General features: G+C 50.0%; 1 protein-coding gene across 3 annotated transcripts; it reads right to left on the bottom strand.

Moving 5' to 3' along the window:
- Nucleotides 1–370: 370 nt before the first annotated feature.
- On the bottom strand, nt 371–20,926 carry LAS1L (LAS1 like ribosome biogenesis factor). 3 transcript variants are annotated; one of them, XM_058658465.1, is made up of 13 exons: nt 20,762–20,926; nt 19,531–19,656; nt 18,499–18,568; nt 17,723–17,804; nt 16,602–16,880; nt 16,326–16,372; nt 15,552–15,661; nt 14,014–14,099; nt 11,834–12,040; nt 11,399–11,546; nt 6,070–6,641; nt 2,569–2,719; nt 371–691 (listed from the first exon to the last, which is right to left on the bottom strand). In XM_058658465.1, the coding sequence occupies exons 2-13, from the start codon at nt 19,542–19,544 to the stop codon at nt 574–576; spliced, it is 1,884 nt and encodes a 627-aa protein (XP_058514448.1). In that variant the 5' UTR covers nt 19,545–19,656; nt 20,762–20,926; the 3' UTR covers nt 371–573. The 3 variants fall into 3 exon arrangements, with proteins under 3 accessions (XP_058514448.1, XP_012785277.3, XP_058514450.1); XM_012929823.3 differs by lacking the exon at nt 20,762–20,926 and adding an exon at nt 20,351–20,755; XM_058658467.1 differs by lacking the exons at nt 17,723–17,804; nt 18,499–18,568; nt 19,531–19,656.
- Between the last annotated feature and the right edge of the window lie 250 nt (nt 20,927–21,176).

The following is a 21,176-nucleotide window of genomic DNA, read 5'->3' as shown; positions in this document are numbered from 1 at the left end:
CGTACAGCTTTAGCTATTTGGTGCCCAGTGAAGAAGACAAGGAGATGAATGAATAAGACATCTGTCTTGGGTTCCCACCCTCAGTGCGGCTGAGTCAGCTCCCTTCACACCAGCTCTGGGGTCAGTAACACCTCTCCTCTGAAGCCTGATCTTCCAAGTGAGAAAGCCTCATACCACAGCTGGAACAAGCAATTTGAGTCAGACGGAAAGGACAAAACCTAGTTCTGGGAACAGCCAAGACAAGGGGCCTCAGGACCCGGCTCCTGTGCAAAGTCTGTTAATGATGCCACCCTCTCTGGATCCTCCAGAGTAAAGGGGAAACTACATCGGCCTGCCCCAGCCCATACCCTCTCATGTCACAAACATCAAAACAACAGCTGCCTGTTTATTGTTTTTCAAAAACGTAACAAAAGATTCAAAATGTACTCAAAATTCCACTGTGGTGGAAAGTTAAGCTGAAGTGGCCGATCTGGGCTGTGTCCCAGGGTGTATCATGGAACGTCAGGTGCACTGCACGGGGCAGTGGGCTGTTGTCCTGGTGGGGCTGGACGATCTCTGGCACCAGGATAGGCATCAGAAGAGCTGAAGGCCACTTTTGATCCTGTGCATCTGTGCCTGGCTCCAGAAAAGGCGCTCGCACTTGCTGCTATTGCAGTTGCCACTGCTGACACCACAGTTCAGGCCCAAGATGCTGCAGAGAAAGTGAGGGGTCAGTGAGGGAAGGAGGCAGCTTTAGGCTTGGGAGGGGCAGAGGATGCTTAGCGGTGTGCACGTGCAGGTGTGTGAATGGTATAGACTGAGGCCCACCCTCCTTCCTGGCTTTATATAAAGTCTGGAGAAAAGCTCAGAAACAATTTCAAGTAGGAGCCAGGGATGGCTTTGCTCTCCTCTTACTTGAGGGAAGGAAAAATGAAGGGAGAGTAGAACTTTTAATGAAGCTTTATGCGTAGCCCCAGGACACAAACTGGATTAAAGCTGAGTTTCTAGGGTTGAGGTAAGGGAGTGGGACCTACCCCATGCCACTAGTATGAAGTTGTTGAAAGTAGATTCCTTAACAGGACCTCCTCGCAAGGCCCAGGAACTTGGGACGGCAGCAGAGGACTCTGGCCTGGGTCCTTCCCATACACAGTAACTGGTTAAGAGGTTCAAGGCCATGTTTGTGCCATAGCACCAGGCCTGGACCCCCTGCTCCTTCCCACCAACTATAAGACTGCTAAAACAATTGCAAATTGCATCTCCCTGGTCCTGCTCAGAGCATGACTGTTTGTCCTGCTTCCTGAAGATCAAAGGGACTCCCTGGATGAGGGTGACAGCTGAGAACAAAGTCATCATCTTTTTTCGCTCAGACAGATCCATGGTTATGCTACTGCAGGGGGGGAAAAATCCCTGACAGATGATCTAGTCTTATCCCATGCCACCACCCACCATCTTATTAACAAGGAAACTGAAGCACAGTGATGAGAAGCCTTGCCCAAGGTCACACAGGCAAGTCAAGAGATACAGGGCGGGCCATGCCCTGCTACAGCAGAGGAGTTTCCCCACTACAGGGGTGTGGAGAGCTGGATTGAATAAGCTGCTGTCTTGACTTAACAACTCCATCTGCTCATACTTCACCCTTGATACCCTGGTGCTCACTGAGCCAGCCTTACCCAGGGCCAAGGAGGTTGGGGCTGAAGGAAGATGGGACCTCTTTCTCAGACAAAGTAAACCCCACTCCCAATTGGATTCCTGGATTGCACAGCTGCCTCCTCTCTTATCCATGAGGTGTGCTTCCCCCTTGACCATGAATTGAGAGGCCATGGCACTACTTTGGGCCTGGCCTTTTTATGGAGCCCCTGGGTTCTTGAGCCCTCTCCCAAAAATGCCCAGATAAAGAAGGGCTCACATCCCCGAAGGATAAGGCACACAAAATAGGCAGAGTTTAGGGGTCCACAGTGGTATCTTTCTGACATACAAGATCTTTCTGATCACAATGGCCCAGCATTTCAGAACGTACAGGCCCTCAGGGTGGGCTTTTCGGTGTAACCAGCATAGCCCTCTGTGAGGGCCACTTAGTTCCTGGCTCCCTGATGCTCCTGGGCTCCTATGCCTGTAATCCAAAGGCAACTTTGGAGGAACATGGCTGCCATAATGCAGACAGCACAGGGCAGCACAAATCCCTTCCCCTTTAAGGGTCTCAGTTTTCTTTGTGTACAAGAACATGAAAAAAAATGAATTATAGCATCTTGTTCTTAAGCTTTTGTTAGTTGTGGGACCCTTTAGAGAATTCCTTAGGAAAAAAACATACATGTTCATATGCACACAAACTAATGTCCATTTATACACACACTAGCTGGATATAATGGGAAGGGTTCCAAGCCAGCTCTGTATGGCTATTTCACTGGCTCTCCACATTTGGGCAGGGCATCCTGAGCAAGGACCCCGCCAGTGACTAGAGCTTACACTTCACCGATGTAAGCCTTGAATAGGCACAGCCACTACCCCCACCCACCCCACCTGGCCTCCTCCTCTCCCTTCCACAGGTGGCAGAGACATAGGGTGAGAAATCCTGCTCCCACGGGCACTCACCTACTCTTGCACTTTGGGGGTTCCACTCGCTGCTCTAGCACAGGCTGCTCCAAAAGATACATGGTGCCATATTTATCCAGCAGCAGCTCAGCCGGGTCCTCAGTCTGACCTGGCACTCGGCCTATAGGGAATTTTTCCCATCGTGCATCTTCTGTAGAACAAAGACAGGTGGCAGGAGTGGGCTGATGAACTGATTCTCTAGTGCACAGGCCCGCCTACCCAGCCCATTAAACCCACTCAGCACAGGCTGTCTATGTATCCCCAGTCTCACTGCTCTCTCGCTCTCATTCCCAATGGACTGCCTTAGTCTCAAGCACAGTCCACTGCGCCATGCAGCCTACTTCCTCACGCATTCCCTGGAGCCCTTCTTCCCCTATGTCTGCCTGTCCATCTGTCTCTCTCGCTCACCCCCTCTTACATACACACGCGCACACACATTGAGGCATATACACAACTACAGACATATTTTCGTTCCTCTGCTTTCCTCCCACCTCCTCTGCCATGTCCCCACACAGACATAGGTAACATTTTTAGACCTGGCTACATCACTGCCTCAAGCTCACTTTCATCCACTATTTTCCTTTTCCTGCCTTTGGATGGATGGACAAACACACACACACACACACACACACACACACACACAGCGGAGGGTCTGGATGTCCCAGAATTCACATAGCGGCCCTCTTCCAAACATACTGTTACCTCAGAGTACCTGAATGACTTAAGATTTCCTCTACAGCTACATGCTAATTCCGTGACGTGTTGCAATGACAGTGGCCTTGCCTGAAGCAATGGACATGCACACCCACAACTCGTGCCCTCACCAACTTCAGGGTGGGCTCTCTCTCAGAAGCAATGCATATTCCCTGCCCCTACTCTGGGCAATGTCTTCTTGCCCCCCACCACCACCACCACCAGATGCACACACAGAAAAGAATCCCTTTTACTAGAGAAAGCCTGGCTTGCTGCCACCTAAGTATATAAGTACCAAATCCTTAATGAATGCCCCTGGTTTCATGCCCCACCCTGCCTCCCACACCTCTTTTACACAGGCATACAAACCAGAAGTTGCATCCCTCTCTCCCTGTACCTGTGCATACACACAGAAATGGAGCGATGGCGAGGGGACAGAGAAGGCACTAGCCCTTACACAAGCACAACCCAGTCCTCACCCCACCATCATACACACAGTCCACTCTCAATACAGGATCACTTTAAATCCTCCCTCTCCATGTTTACACAAACGAATACGGTGTTTCTGAGCGAAGCCTTCACTAGTGAGCTCCAGAGATTTTGTTTCTGCTCGCCTGTATTTCTGTGGTATGCAAAGCATCCTCCCTGTCTTAATGCCCCTGGCATTCTCTAAGGTACCCACCGAGGGCCACTTTCTTAAAAAAAAAAAAAAAACCTGTTATTCATTTTATTTATTCAAAAGCGTGCACACACACACACACACACAGAGAGAGACGAGAGAGAGAAAGACAGACCCATCAATAGTTATCCGTGTAATGGTTCACCCCCCGCCCCAAATGCTGCAATAGCTAGAGCTGAGCTAGACTAAAGCCAGGAGCCTGGAACTCAGTCTGAATCTCCCGCTTGGGTGGCACAATTATTTGAGGCATCGCCTGCTGGAATTGGAAGACGAGAGCCCAGGCACTTAGCAATGTGATGCAGATATTTCAAGTGGCGCTTATCACTGCACCAAACCCTTACCCATGGACCAGTATTTTATTCTGAATTTCTATTGATTTATTTGAGAAACAAATACATACATATCCCATCTGTTGGTTTACCTCCTAAATGCCTGCAACAAGTGGGACTCGGTGAAGACCAGAACAAGGAGCTGGGAACTCAACGCAGGTCTGCCCCTAAGGGTGGCAACAACCCAATTTCTTGAGGTAGCACTGCTGCCCCCCCTGCTCTGCACCAGCAGAAAGCTGCAGTCAGGAGCTGGAGTCCAGTATGAAACCCAGGTACTCCGACATGGGATGCAGGCGTCTTAATCGTTAAGCTAAAAGCACACATATCACCCCTAGACCAGCTCTTTATGTAACCAGGAGAAGCCCCTCAAAAATGGTGGTCCCTCTGCCTGCCCACTCCCCACCTCTGGTGGTGCCTATCCTGATGCCCAGAATCACCCTGTCATAGACAGATATCTTCATGCACAAGAGTCATCCCCGTTACGGGCTCTGCCACCGACCTAAACATCCTCCCGATTACTAACATCCACTAACATCACTAGGTCACTGCCCTGCTCTCTAGCCTGACACTCTTGTACACAGTCTGTCAGTGACAGCAGATGCACAGGCCGCCTCTGGATGGCTGCCTCATGATCTATTCCCGATCTCCTCCACAGGTTCTCACCTCTTACTGTTGCTATTTCTCTTTCTAACACAGATACCTCTCGGCCCTTGCGGGTCTCGGCAAACCTGCCTTGTCTTCCAAACATATGCAAGACCCTGTTTGCATGTACACACAGCTGCGTTACTGCACATTTCACAAGGATGTCCTTCACCATCCACTTCCTCCCGACCTCCATCCCGCTTGTTCCAACATCCTTCCCTTTCACTGTTTCTAAAGACTCAAAACACAGCGCTCCTTGCCTTAAGGTGCCTCTTTGTCAGCATGACATCATTTGCCCAGCAGCTGCAGGCAAACCACACCCCCCAACCCTAGGACTCAAGCCCTTCTGCACCTGTCTACACAAGGACAAAGATTATACCTTTCCCCATAAACTCACTTTTTACCTCCCCTCCACACACACTCATTCTCTCTCACTCCCCTCCCAGGCCCAGTCATTTTCTCCCCCCTCCTTCCCTCAGTCTCTAGCACACAGGCCGTGCCCCCGCCTCTACTGTGTGCAAGCACACATCATCGCTCTGTTACTCCTTCTGGATCTCTGCTTACTAGTCTTAATGAAGTCATTCAAGACAACCCTCAGCAAAGAAGGTTCGTGTTTCCCATTCTCCTACCACCAACCCTCCCTATAGTTCTCCCCACTCCACTCGGATCTCGTGTGTGCTCAGCAAAATCTCTAGGACTTCTTATTTCTCTTCTGATCCGAATTCCAGTTTCTCTGACTGAATGCCCTGGGTTCCTGCTTTCTAATCCTGTCATACCACCAGCCAGCCTCTCTGTATTTACCTAGTCACATATACACAAACCTTGCTTACTATCCTCAAATGATACAGCATCATCTACATACACAACCACTCCGGAGGCCTCTGGCCTTCTCCTGGCTGTGTGTGACTGCACAGTGCACACACACACAGCCTCAAGGAACGTGCTCACCACATGAGCCAGCCCGTAGCCTATGGTGGTTACTGGTGCTTACAGGCGCCAGCCTAAAGGAGGGGAAAACCACTTGTCATCCATGCACCAGGCTGACTCACTCTGGCTACACACTACTTTCCATCTCTTCCCTGGGGTGAAAGGAAACCTCTAGAGTCTGCAAGAAAGAAGAAACACATGTAAGATGCAAGTGGCTATCAGGTACCTTACCTGAACTAACTTGCCATGAAGAGCCATGCAAAGCTCCTGTTTTGTGGGCCATGGAACTGGTAAACTCAAAAGCAGGGGATTCCTGCTCTACAGTATAAGGTGTCACATCCATTCCGTCTTCCTCCTCTTCTTCCTCCTCCTCGGTCTCCTCCTCCTCCGACTCCTCTTCCTCCTCATCTTCATCATCTTCATCTGTTTCAGCATCCTCTACTTCCTCCTCCTGGTCATTTTCCTCTTCTTCTACCTCTTCCTCCATCTCTTGTTCTTCCTCTTCATCCTCTTCTGTCTGGTCTTCCAAGATCTTTTTTCCTCCCTTCTCTTCCTCTTTGGCTTCATTAAAGCTGCCCTTCTCCTGCTGCTGCTGGGCCTTTCCTTCAGCCCCACCGCTGGAGCCAGTTGGTTTGAGGAGGCACTGCAGGCTGTCCAGGGTGTATGGAGACTTCCCAATCGGGGAGGGCTCAAAGCCCTCCTGCTCCAGGTTATTTTCTCCATTCTGGGTATAAATGGAACAGAGGCGCAACAGCTTCTCCTGTTCCCCTTGTGGTAGGACCTGCCCCATGGCTTTGAAGACGCTAAGCAAAGGGAGGGATGGGGTAGGGAAAGATTCAGAATCTCAAGTCACTTCGTACCCTAATACTACAGAGGGTGTGAACGTGGTGGCTAAGCTTCCTTACCTGCCTATGAAAGGCAGTGCAGCAGACAACACAGAAACAACAGGACCTCTGGACCCTCTCTATACCTTATTTCCACGAACTCAATAAAACAAGAACCAATAATGACACTATCTTAATAGGGCTGCACAGAGGAGTAACTAGGAAAGCTGACATCAAATGCCTGGCACAGTGCCTGGCACACAGTAGGTATACAATAAATGAAAGCTGACATCAAATGCCTGGCACAGTGCCTGGCACACAGTAGGTATACAATAAATGATAGCTATTACTCTGCATTGAAATGCTACACAAATATGGAAACACGCCAGTAGGCCTGCAGGGCTGGAAATGAGAACAGCAGATCCTTTTCTTTTCTGTTTTAGCTGGGCAATCTGTCCGCTACCTCAAGAATGCACCTGCAAAGTGGGCTGGGCTCCTTCTGCATGACACACAAAGTGTGATCCCTGTCTGGGAACAGCTATGGTCCAGCTTGGAACAGAGGAGAAGGAAAAAGAAAAGGCAACAGTTGACAAGACAAAGCAGGATGTGGGAGAGAGGCCAGATGAGCACTGCAGACCTACTGTGGGCGCCATGGCAGCTGGGGAGCACACAGAGGGCAGGTGAGAGCAAGGACCAGAGGGCTGTGTGCAGGATCTGAGACAAGAGCGAGCACACCCTGCCGGATGCAGAGCCTGGCTTCAGAGCAAAGCCTGTGCTGAGGAGCTGTGGGAGACAGAGAAGGCTGGGAAAGGCTGAAAAGGAGGTGTGTGTGTGTGTGTGTGTGTGTGTGTGTGTATATATATATACATATACATATATGTATGGGGAGCAGGGGGAAGGGGTCACCTGCCAACTCTGAGCACAGGTGAAGCCTGTGTTTCTGAAGATCACCATAGGAACTGTGTGGAGGGTGTCACTTGGAGGTTGGCCGAGGCGGCAGGCCAGGGGAAAGCCTGTTGCCACTGTTCCAGTCAGAGTTGGTGAAGGCTGACCTAGGGTACCCCCAGTGGAGACGGAAGGGAGAGAAGCTGGGAGGGACAGAGAGCAGGTGACCACTGGCAGAGGGCAGGCCGAGGAGAGTTAAAGATGAGGACATTGCACACATACAAGTCGGCGCTCATAGCAAAACCATAGACACAGAGCTGCTCATGGTATGGGGAGAGTGCAAGCCCCCTCAAACAACAAACACAAAACCTGGCACCCAATAGGCACCTGGGCACTATGGACATGTGGCTGGGGAGAAGGGTGGGAGTTTCCTGCTGGGTGTGCTGAGCCTGAACCATGAGCAGTTCCTACAGAGGCCAGCTGCTCCACAGGCTCTTTCCTGTCTGGACACGTGTGGACTGGTCTCCTACATTAGCTGGGGGCAGGTCTGGGGGTGGGTAGGATTGCCAGTGAGGGTCTGGGGGACCCTTTCTGTGGGATTAATTTCATAGTCCAGGAGGACACTGATTCAAACCAAACTGATATTGGCTGGCTGGCTGGGGGAAGCTCTTGAAAAGCTTCCAGCTTTATTAAGAGGAAAAGCCAGAGAGAAACTGTGGCCTCTCACTGCGGTCCGTTAGTGTGATGAATAATAAATATCCCCAGGCATCTGATACTGGCAAGATGCCTTATCGCTGATGTTTGTTATTACCTGCCTGCTCTCTTGAGCTGCAGTCTGGCTGTGAAGGTGCCTGGGTGATAAGAATCTTAAAATGCATCTCCTTCCTCTGGTATGTCTTGTGACGGATGCTTCCTGCTATGGTACAATGTAGCAGGACATCATAGATGAGCACAGGACCAAGGTTAGGCTATCTGGAATCTGGCTCCAGTTCTACCTTGCAGATGGGCTGCTGACACTTTGCATACCACCTGACTCCCACTGCGCGTAATGGAGAGATGAGAGCGAAATTCTCTGATTATTGGGAAAGACGGATCCTATACACTAGGAATTGTACCCAAGTGAGCCGCTGTGAGTGCTGACATGTGTCACATTCCTCTAGTATGCTTGGGTTGGGAGATCTCTGTGGTCCCAACTTCTCCATGACCAGCAGCTTCCACTCTGCAGGTACTGAGGACTAGAAAGTACCTTTAAGGTCCGCTATGCAAACCTCTGCCTGCTTCTCTTCCCACTCACCCATCCCCATTACATACGCATGCCATGTTCCGTATGGGCTTTCCAACTTCCTTTTGTTCTTTACCCTGTTTCAGTGGCTCAAAGGCTTCCCCTTTGATTGTAATGTTCTTCCTGACACTTCTCCGGGCTCCTTTGGTTGTCTCCCCACTCAGCCCTACCGCTTTTAGTCTACAGCACACATGTCTAGCAATGTGTGTGCTCAATTCAATCCCATCTATTGGAGGTCTTCCCTTGCCTGTCCACAAGACCCTGTTTTTGTTTGTTTGTTTGTTTTGAATTTTATGAACATACTATTGTGCCATAATTGTTCAGTGGGAGATTGGGCCCAGGAGTGGGGATGGGTGCTAAAAGTCTTGGCCTCCAGACAGTCATGCCCCAGGCACTGAGTCAGTTCCTATTCCAGCTATGACAGCACTGTTGGCCATGAGAAAGCAGAGGACAGTTTCATTCAATGATGTTTACTGGTGCCTCGAGTTGTATGGGGCACAGCTAGTTAACATTAAGCCCTTCCCCTTGAAAAGCTTAGTCAGAAAGAACAAAGCAGACACTAGAGGAAGTAGGCAGGGCAATACAAAATCTCAGATTTGGGAAATATTTGAGGGTTAACAGAACATGGTAGAAGGCATTGTCTCCAATGAGACAGGAAACAGAGGAAGATCACTTTGGTGCTTGGACAAGAAATAAGCTAAGCAGTTCTCTTCTGGTCACAGTAAATTGCCTATGAGTCACCCAAGGAGAGATGTCCAATGTGCAGTCAAGTGCAGTAGGTTGAATTTGGGGGCCAAGGCCTGGACGAGATAAAGAAATGTGGGCCTCGGTACTTCGTAGGAAGTAGTAATAATCACAGGCACTTGTAGCAGGAAGTGGGACGCAGCATCAGTGCGGCAAACACAGACAGTGACAAAGGCTCACTGGTTTCGCTGGTTAGGCCAAAGGCGCTCTCGGGGTGAATGCTGAACTGCAGCAAGTTGAGGAGTAAGCAAACTGAGACAGTTGGACATGGATTTTGCTCTTTTGAAACGTTCTGATTGGACCGGCAGGGGTGACAAGTTGATGGCAACATAACAGAGGAAAGGAGATTTTGCTTGTATTGTTGTTACTGTTGTTTTTTAAGATGAGGAAGAACAAAAACCTTCAGGGATATTCATAGGTTGAAGAGCAAAAGTCAGGAGAGTAAGGGAGAGACTGGGTGAGGTCCCAGCGATGCAGAGCACAGGCGGCAGGGCAAGGCCACCTCTTCCCGAGACAGGTGACAAGGTTGAGTGGAGCCGCAGGTCAGGTCACGAGAGCTGGACCTCAGGTCGAGGGGGCCCTGCTGGATGCCTCCATGTGCTCGAGGGAGCTAGAGTAAAATGGCAAAGGGGAGGGGCTTAGGGGAGGGGCTTGAGGTAAGTGGTAAGGGATTTAGAACAGTAAAAAAATGAGAGAAATAGTGGTCAGAAAACATGTCAAAGTTCCAGACAGGCAGAAATGAGGCCCTGGCCTGAGATTAAAACTCATACCTCTGCAGTGGCAGCAATCCGCATGGCTATGTGATTCTCTCCAGCACAGCTCAGCTATCCGGACTGAAGAGCAATGAAGCAGAACAGGGAATCCCAACTTGGGGTTTTGCAAGTGAGATCCAGCCAAAGGATGAGCAGAGCAGAGGGTGCTGATGGTCAGGGACTGAAGGCATCAACCACAGATACGACTGAGGGGGCAGCGAGATCAGGGGAGGGAGGAAGTGGAAGAATGAGGGTCTGGATGCAAAGAGGTCACGGGAATGAGGGTAAAAACCAGAAAGGTAAAGAGCTGGTGGTCACTGAGTGCGATGCTGGGATGTCAGCCTTCAGAGGTGGGAGAGCTCTGATGGAAAAATGGTTGCTGAGCGTAGTGCGCAATGGAAGTCAGAGGTGGCATCAGATGGATCATCCAAACGCAACAGAGACTGTTCCAGAAAGCAGGAAGAGAAATCAGATGCTAAAGATGTCCATGAATATGAGGGAAGTCACTTGAGGTCAGGAAATGGCAGAGAAAACGAAAAGGGGACAACTACAAATACTGATACAAACAAGTGCAATGTTCAGTTGAGCCACAGAACCAGGGTAGCTTGGGTAAAAGGGCTTTGGAGGAGGTTGCACCAGAATCAGAAAAATCTTTGAATGTCAGGCTAGGAAGCCCACACTTCCAGCATGAAAGAGGCAGAAAGCCACTGAAGGTTGCAGAGCAACTCTCAGAGGTATGCTTTGGGAAGATAATATAGGAGACAGCACTGGGCATGCAGTCAGAAGACCTGGCTTAAATAAAAACAGCAGCTACCATTTATTGTGCACTTACTCTGTGCAGGCCACTGTGCTAAGCATTCTCATGCTGGACTTAGCTCAGCCAGGTCTTAAGCTGTATGATCTCACGCAAGAATACTTTACCCCCCTCCCAGACTCAGTTTTCCCACCTGCCAATGGGAGTGAGACTGGGCTACATGTCTTCAAAAGGGCCTTCCAACTTGGCCCTTGTAGGGCTGCATGGCCCTAAGGCGTGCAGGGCTTCACTCTTACCAAATGAAGTTCAAGGGACTTACAGCCGAAGGAGTAGGCAGCTAGCCCAGCAAGGTGAGCCCAAGCAGGACTCGACTACCCGGGGCCAGTCAAGGTTGGCAGAGCAGTTGAACAGTCTCCAGTTCTTTCTTGCTTCCCATTGGCTTGCAGAAAATTGGCGAGCATCCCGTCCTGAGGGAGAAGAGAGGACCTGAGGAAAAGGAAGCAGTGAGCTCCCCACCCTCCACACCCAACCTCTGGCTTTGTCTCCCCCCACCCCAGGCGCCCCCACCCCACTGTTCCAAACTACTCAAAGCATTCGAAGCACTTGGCCCCAGAGCAGCATTTCTGGCGCCAGGAAAAGGCAGGGAGGGAGCCAATTTTTGTTACCACCCATAAAAGCAGACAGCTGAGGATACTGGCAGCTGCTCCTGCCTGGGACTGCCTTAGGCCCTCAGATCAGGGCTTGCCTCTCTTACCCAGTTTGGTGTTGGCCACAATCAGTTCAACGGTCCATCGGAGGATGTAGGTGGGTCGGATCCCACTGCTGCCCAAGGCTGGCAGTTCAGAGAACAACCTGTCCAGCAGGCCTTGAGTGAAGGCTTGGGAGTGCATCCCCCTGAGCAGAGGCTGCCAGAACTGAGAGAAGGGCCTTGGCACCAGGACATCACTCAAGTCCATATTTTCTGGTTTACGAGGGACAACCGTTGATGAGAAAAGGGTAGCGCAAGGGTAGCAACAGGGAGCAACAAGAACAACAGTGAGAGAGAGGAGCGCAGACATGCACACACGAGCCCCACCACCACCAGTGGCATTGCCACCGCAGAACAGGAGAAGAGACAACAGCAGAGTGGCAGGGAGAGAGAAACCAGTTAGTTTCTGGCAACCAACAACTGATTAAAAATAAAGAACAGAACTTTGATTTTCGACAACTCACTGACTTTGGGTATCTTCCCCCTTCTGGATCACAGTCTGATCATCTGTAACATGAGGATGTTGGACTAGATGACTTTACAAGGCCCTTCCAGGGAGAACCCGTGCCAAGCCAGGCTTCCTGCTGGCTCTCCTAGCTCCCAGTCCACCGCTGCCAAGCAGTGGGCCAATCCTGGACTTGTCCAAGCCCGAGGTCCGAGAATTTTAGCTGTCCACAGCAATTATGCTACGTGCAGATCTTGGACAGATCTGGGCATGCTCAGGATCATGGCTCTGCTCGCTGCTGCCATGTTGGTGGGTGGAGTCCAGGTAAGTGCTCAGAGGTGCGGGTGTCTGGATCCCCCAACCATGTGGCTGTGGCTGGGAGAATCCGAACCGGACCAGGCTTCCTGCTGCGGTTCCTAGCTCCCAGTCCACCGCTGCCAAGCAGTGGGCAAATCCTGAGTTTGTGGGTGGCCAGAGCTACAACTGAGCCGGGCTTCATTCACCTGGCAGTAAGCTCTGGGGTCTTGGGGGTATGGAATTACTGCCTAGGGTCATCCATGGATAAAGCCACAGTACATGTAGGTGAGAAATGAATCCTGAGGGACACTCAATGACAGGGCCACTGTACTTGCAGGGCTAGAAACAGAACTGACCCAACAATTGCAACCACCATCATGTGCATAAGCTGATTGGGGCAACGGACTGTGCCAGACCCTATATTGGAAAGCACACTCAAGAATCAGGTCTGGAATCAGCCCAGATGAAGTTTCTCTGGGAATCCCTCCAACTGAATCAATGGACTCAAAACTCCAGCCATGGAGATAATTGCAGGTTCCATGGTCTGATCATGGAGTGCATGTGTCAGCTGGGCCTCCTCAGTGGCTTAGACGGAGCAGTGGACAGCATATCCAGGTGCACATGGAGGATATGGCAGTCCATTGGAGCCTGCAGAGGACACCTGGTACCATATCAGAGGATGGAGGACAGGACAAATTGGTCAACTACTCCAACCACGTGTGGGCAGTGAATATCTGGGCAAACAGAGACTCTAAGGTGGACTATGTCAACCAGTGGATTCTGGAGAGATTTCATCGTGCTTGGAATGACAAGATTGGCAGCAAGTCAGAACTGTTGAACTATCAAAACCTCTTGAGCAAGACCCTCAGAACATGCCCCACGTCAGGGACTCAGGGGTGGTGTCAGGTGGCTGCCCTCCATTCCAGGGTGCAGAGGCGTTTGGGAGACTGGGTGTTACTTCTCTCCTTGTCTCCCCCCTTCCCGCAGATACAGGAAGGAAAAAAAGAGAATGTGGAAATGGTGATCTCACCCACCTTCCTGTAGCCCTTGACCCTAATCACCCTAATCAACTATGTAGAAATCATCAAAAATTAAAATAATTAATAATTTTTAAAAAAAGGCCCTTCCAGTGCTATTCTACCTTTCTAGCTAGTGGCCAAATCACAATTAACACAGTATAATAATGACATTCACACTCCCCAGACCTCACCCCAGTGTAGTTAACGCAGCCCAATCCAGGGCACTTCTGAAGCATAACCCCACAACGGCACATCAATGTGGCTACCTGTCCTACTAGACAGGAGAGCTGAAGGGCTTCCAGAAGCCATCAGATGCTGGCAAACAGCCAGAGTTCCACAGCCCAGCGTCCTTTAGCCCACCCCTGGTGTTCCCACCCAAGAAACAAAGAACCGCAAGGCTGTACACTGAGCCCCCAATATCTTACCTTCATACTCAATTTGCAAGGCTGCCAATTGTTCAAATGTGGGGATGAGGAAACCATCATCCAAAAAAGCATCCAGCACAGCCTCCCTGGCACAAGAAGATATCAATTTAGCAAACTAAAGCTAGCAGAAGACCTTTTAATCCCACCACCACCCATCTCCAAGGCAGCTAATGCCTCTGGCAAGACAGCATTGAATGGAGGGAAATAAAGAGGCGGGGGGGGGGGGGGACAATAGCATCTTCAGCCTCAGCCTCCCGGAGCAGAGACTTGTGGACAAATATTTATGAAACAGATGCTGTTCTAAGGTCGATAATGAAGGCAGTGGTAGCTGGACAAGCTTTACAACATAAACGAAGAAAAATTCCAGGCTCACAGAGGAAGGAATTAAATGAATCACAAGGTTTCAAGTCTTTCAGATAGATTTCAGTTCCTATTCAGTCTTCGGTTTGCACTAAACCCTTCCATCTTTCCCTTTCCTCTTTGATCACCCTCTTAAGATTCTACAGGTAGCAACCTTGGCGAGTCATTCACTAGATTATATCTAACCCCTAGGTATAACTGGGGACTCCGAGAACTCAGAACAAAGTTAGAAGGGTTGAAAGAGTAGTCTACGGGGGTAATCCCTCATCCCTATCTAGCTCACACCTAAACCAGCAAGAGTAAGCTAATTCCTCCAGAGTCACCGACCCCGCAAGAAGCTCTCCTGGCTGACCTGGCCTAAGGGGAAAAGGAGCTCCCAAAGTGTCCCAGGGACCGAAAGGTTGCCATATTCAGATTCCTCACTCCAGCAGAACAGGCTTGAGGAGGGAAGAATTGTCCTTCCACTCATCTCCCATCTCCTTGGGTCAGTACCTAGAAAAAACAGTTCTCTCTCTGTGTCTCCTCCTCTCTGTAAATCTGCCTTTCCAATAAAAATAAATCTTAAAAAAGCAAAAGCCCCAGTGAGTTAGGGAGGACAAAAAAAAAAAAAAAAATAGGAATAGGTATACTCTTTCTTTGCTTTGAACTGAACTGCACACTGTTTTTTTTCTTCGGGGGGTGAGGAGACACTCATGGCCATACTGAGAGGAGGAACTTGGTCAATAGCAGCCAGGCCCCGGGAAGGGCTTCCTCTGACTCCCACCTTTACTCCACCTCCCACCACCATCCAGGGGACGTTGATACTCCGTAATAAGGCACTAGCAGTGCTCGGCCACATATCGTCAACCTCAATCCTGGACAAGACCTAAGTCAGCAAGTTGGTAAGAATCAAGGCCTTTTCCTAGTTTTGCAGAGTTTTTATAGCCTACTGACGGAGAGGAAGAAGGGTTGGATGACAGTGGACCTTCCTGCCTCTGGTCATTCTGGTGACTCGAGGCAGACAACCCTCTAGCAGGTAGCTAGCAAAGCAGGGGACAGAAGATAATGCACAATGCAGGAACACAGAGTGGGGTGGCAGATTAGGTTTTATCTTTGAGATTTCCTACAGCAAAGATCGACAGGCTAGGATATGAAACAGATTTCAGTGAAGTAGCTAGCCCAGTTATCTAGTTACATACCTGTTCTCCCATGTAATGCCCTTGAGCTCCGCCATGATGCCTTCTACACGTGGGGACAAATTATTCCATGCCTTAATGGCCTGGGGTAAATGCCTAAATTTCTCCAGCACCTGCCAGAAAAGAGGGTCCCATTAGCAGGCTGGTTTATCCAAGCAACCCACTCACACCCCTCCTAGGATCCCCTCCCACTGGACCTCAACACTGTCCTTCAGAGGATTGGGCAAGGCATGCAGGGACAGGCCAACAATACCCCCCATGGCCCTGGAAGTAAGATTAACATGACCCTCAAATGCCAGATTTTCCCCTGCCTTCCTCCCTCCCACCCCCACCTAATTCCCTGTGGCTCGCAACCACCAGAAGATATCCCATACTGAAAAGTTCAGTGGAGGCATTTGATACAGATAGCTCTGCTGGCTGACCTCATCTAGGAAAGCCCTTGGCCCCCACCTATTGGTCATCTGAAGAACTGCAGAGGTTGTGTGACTGACCAGCAATTCTCCAGGCCCACTTGTTCCCTAGCACCCAATAGGGTACATTATCCACAGACTTCATTATCTGCTCTCTTCCATCCAGTTGTGATCAACTAGATTGGCTCAACTCAAGTCTAGTCTTCTCCCTAGTTCTCCCCACTCTTTCCAAGAAGTTCCCTCCACCATATTTTGCCAATTCTCTTCTCAAATTCCTTTTCAAGACTTCTTTCTCAGGCAGCTTGCAAGAGGGAAAAAAAATGGCTGGAGCAGATAAGAGCACTCCAAGGCAAGGGCCCCCTCTTACCTTAAATTGCTCCTCTTCATAGGATACCAGCAGATCTCGGGCTCTTTCTAAAATAGAATGAGGAGACAAATAGGGCAGCCAGCCTAGCTCTTTATTCCTACTGGGATCCTGAACTCCTCTCACCCCATTTCTTGGGAAACTAGCCAGGAAGGTGGTTTGCAACAGTAATGTTTTAAAGTTAGCACTCACCACTCAAAAGAAACAAAACGCTGAGCCAGGAAAATAACCAGTGCTAACACTAAGCCGGAGCCTCCCTCCATCCCTACAGACACCTACCATACAGCTCTTTTTGCTTCAAAACCTTTTGCAAATGAGACTCCACCTCCTGGCAGGCTTTGTCATCTCCGTCAGCTCTGACAGCCAACTCTGCACCTTCTCCATCCATCTGAGACGCGGGTTTCTGTGCTGTGATGTCATCAACAACCATGTTCTTATCTTCCTGATGATCTTCATCTGTCTCTTCCTTGTCCTCTAATTCCCAGCTGTCTCGCAGGCTGTTCTCCATTTGACGGCACCAGTAGGTCTTCTGGAGCCAATCCAAGACAAAGTAGCAGCCTAGAGGAAAAGGAGGAAGCTACTGCAGTTGACCCAGCTATAGACAAGCAGTTTTCAAGTCCCTAGCCCCTGGGCTTTCCAGCCTTATACTGTGAGCACTATGGGAAGATCCAGGAAAGAGGACTGGCTCCAAGGTTCAATCTCAAATATCCACACAGAGCCTCTCTTACTCTGGCCTATCTCCCAGGTCTTGGCTTTATTCTACTCACCGGCACCTTTCCTAGGGAAAAAAAAAAAACATTACTAGAATTTAAGATGAGATGCCAAAAACAGTAAGAGGCAGTAAGGGGGAAAATAAACTAGTTCCCACTCAATCAAATTACCTAGCCTTGGCCAAGTCTCTTCCCTTTTTCTAGGTCCCAGTTTCACCATGACAAAGGGCTAGGCTACCTCACAGGTTCTTAATCAAGATGTGCAAAGCAGTCCTGGATTCATTAATAGCTCCTGCCGCTCAAACATCCTACCACTAGGCTGAAGTGACTGAGGCTAATGAGGTCAGTACCTCAGGAGCAAAACTGAAGGATAGGCTAACTCTTGCAATTGATGTATCGAAACAGGATCAAACAGGGCCCTGCTAAACTATCTTGGGGCCTGAAACAAAAGTCAGTCAACCTGTTTTTCTTTAAAATTTTGATTTTGTTATATACATCTTTCACATTAAAATGTAATCCTGACTACTGAGTTTCTGATGTTACCTCCAAGGCAAGCACATCACTTGTCTCACTCGAGTCCCCCACCATGACCCCAGGTAAGAGATTGTCCTCTCTCTCCTTCTACATCAAGGGCCACCCAGCGCAGTCCCCTGGCTTAATTACAACAGGGATATCCCCCTTGAGACTCACCTCTTCGGCAGTCATTTATATGGGGCATTTTCTTGTGGGTCAACTCATGGCGGAGCCCAACAATCCAATCTGGAATGTTTACCTGATTGTGGGGGAGGATGTGAGGCATAGAAATTATGAAATATTAAAAGTGGAAGAAACTCAGAAATGATCAGCTGGATCATTCTCCTCCATTTTACAGAGAAACTGAGGTCCTCAGAAAAGATTTCAATCATACTGGCGGAGCCAAGATTCAAAACCAGGTCTCCTGATTGTTTTGCACGAGGGTAACGAAGAAATTTCTATGAGTGACCAGTAACCATCACCTTCGCTGGTCTCCCTCTTCCCCATTCCTCTCCCTGGGTATCCTATACCCTTTTCTTCATCCCGTAGCTCCTCCAGGAAGCTTCTATGACGACTAAGAACACAGTTGCCCTCTGGGCACATTTTCATGTACTCACTCAGGGCAAGAATATCTGGTATTTTCATGCTATCAGGTTGACTTGTCTCTTCCCTCAGACTGTCAGCTCCTGGAGTAGGCACTGTGACTGCCACCTCTTTTCTATCCCCACCCAAAGGCACATTCACACTCCTCAGCTTCTCTGGCCCATTCCTAGCAACCTGGGCAGGCCAAGCCCACTGAGATACCAGTCATGAGCAAGGGAGCAATTCTTGCTGGCTTTGGCTGGTAGTGTTGAGATGAGGTGGTCTGACCGTGTGCCCACATTATCCCCTGTCCCATATGGTGAGCCCTCGAGGAGAGAGAGAACTGAGCAAGACCATGTCATCATACGCACCTCCTGAGCCAGGTACTTGAGGGGGACCTTGGAAAACTTTGTCTTCCTCTCTGAGATAAGATTCACAAACCTGGGGTTGGGGGGAGAAATAAGTGGCACAGCCCAAGGAATCATTGTATTCAAAACATGTGGCTGAGTTACTGACACACTACATCTCCACCACCTTTCTTCCACTGACTGTCCTGTGTTGAACTCATGGTTTTCTGTCAAAACAGGGATGGTTCCATCCTTGCCAACATTTACTGAGTCTGCCCTCTACAGGTGAATATTACCTCTGGCCTTGAAGAGTTCAGTCTAGGACAAAAAAATGATGACACAATATATTATGCCACAACACGACACTATACCAGGTGATTATGGAAAGCACGGTCAAATGATGGCGAGAATAAGGAGGACAAGGAAGAATCCCAAGGCAGACAAGGGGAACTCAGATGAGATGAGCAAAGGCTCTGACAGATGACAAAGCTCCAACACAGCCTTTTTCCTAACATGTAGGCGACAGCTAGAACCACTGGGAGTGGTTCTATACGTCAGGGACGTCCAGCCCATGTCTCCACTTACACCACTCAGTGTTCAGGGAGAAGAGAAGCGATAATGGATGATGCTAAATAAGTACAGCCAGGGGTAGGGCTGAAAAATCCACACTACATCACAGCCAAGGACAACTGAACCATTCCGAAAAGTTCCTCTACAGAAGTTAAAGAGGAAGAAGGAAATACCAGACTTTCGAAGCCGGAAGACTCACAGAAATCATGTGCTCTGAACACTGCCCTCCCCAAACACACATTTCAAGAGGGCTAAAAAAACAAACAGAAAACAAAAGAAAGAAGGCTTTCAGAAGGATATAAAAAGAGGAATGTGTTGACAAGGGTTAAGCAAAGCCACCAAGCCAGCCATCATGGGATGATCCACACTTGGACACAAAGGACTTTGTGCTTCAGGGAGCAACTGGAACCCAAATTTGGCTTACCGCATGCTTATCCTCCATCAGGTCACCCCTCACCCACACCCCTCAACCTCATGCAGTCTTACCTGACCAGTGCCATGCCATACAGCAGTCTGAGTTCATCATTGCCCAAGCCACCAGCTGCATCCAAGAGCTTACAGCGTATCAGGTCAGCAGTAGAAGCCACTGCCAGGGGGAGTTCGTTGCCTAACCTGAAGGGCCACAGGCCAACACTATCATAAGAGGTCCCTTCCATGGGCGCACCATCCACCTCGGAATTCGGGTTGTGCTGTAAGGCTATTCCCCTTACAGACCAGCTCAAAGGTAAGGGAACAAAGGAAGGTGAGAATGCAGCAATGTCTGGGGGACTCCTCCGTCCTGCACGATAAAGTCGTGCAATCACCTCACCCCAAAAGAATGGCAACACTTATTTGGACACCTCTCTTTCCCCCAAACAATCCTCACCTCCTTTGGTTAAAGAAGCGCTTTATCTCTCCTTAGATGCCCCCGAACAAAACTGCAGCAGCCACAGTAAGATGCCCCACTTACACCTCTACACCTTCCCCGATAGCAACAGGAAGTGTACCATAGGATGTGAGCTACTCAAGCCAGTATCAGCACCCACCCGCCGTCCTTCTGGCACCCTCTCTGAGAGGGAAGAAGGGCGCTTTGCAGCGGAGAGGGTTAAACATCACAGATGGCCTGGCCACAGAAGCACCAACACTTTACTTTGCATCCACAGATGGGATTGATGCTAACGGCTTGGCGACTCTCCCCTCAGACACTGGGGAGCGGGCAACAGGCAACTGGGGACGGGGAAAGGCAAATGGGGCCTCCGAGGACTTGACAAAGGAACAAGTGAGCCGCCTCCGGCACGAAGTAACAGCACTGAGCCCTCTTCCTTACCTGCTCCTCCACACGCTGATGCGGTTCAGGGCGTACCGCTGCAACTTCTGGTCGTCACAGAACAGATAAACTGTCACCTGGTCCCACTCGGCCTTGTTGAGCCACGCAACCACGATGCTGCGAGCCCACAGCGGCGACACGCCTTTCCTTTTCACGCACTTTCCGTACCACGCACTGCACACGCGATCCATGCCACGGGGACCCCCACCTGGGACTGGCCCAGATGTTCACCACAAACCGGGCCCCACGCCAGCCCTGTGGCCGCGACACTCGGCACAGCCTGCCCCTCAACGTGCTCCGCTCGCTCCAAACCGCCGCCGCGCCAACAGCCAATGAGAAAAAACGACCGGCACCAAAGCCCGCCTCGCTACGTCACGGCGTCTAATCGGAACCTGAGAACTAAAACCTGACCTTTACAGAAGTTGAATTACTTCCTCGCCGGCCCAACGGAAATGTTCTCTTCTCGAAGCAATCCGACCGGTTGGACTCTTCGTGAGGTTCCGCAAGCTTCCGGGTTGCCGGCGGATTTCGGTCCCCGGAACTTCAACAAGGGCTCAGTCTCAAGGTTCCGCAAGTTTTCTGGTTGCCAACGGATTTCTGTTCCCGGACCGAAAGAGGTGTTGGCGGGAAGTAGAGGAATTGTCGGCCAGTGCACATCCGGAAATGCGCCTTAAGGTTTTTGTTGCCACCAATCGTGACCTATCCCGGGAAAACAGCGCGAACTATGCCTCCATAGTCTACGGAGCGAATAAATCTGGGAGCGGTCTGTTGGCCAGAGGTCGACTCTACTTGGAACGCGGAGTCTTTCTATATCCTGCATCGTATA

Source organism: Ochotona princeps, chromosome X (assembly GCF_030435755.1).
Source record: "Ochotona princeps isolate mOchPri1 chromosome X, mOchPri1.hap1, whole genome shotgun sequence".
Lineage (NCBI taxonomy): Eukaryota > Metazoa > Chordata > Mammalia > Lagomorpha > Ochotonidae > Ochotona > Ochotona princeps.
Note: the sequence above shows the minus strand (reverse complement) of the source record. Positions and strands in the feature narration are given on the sequence as shown.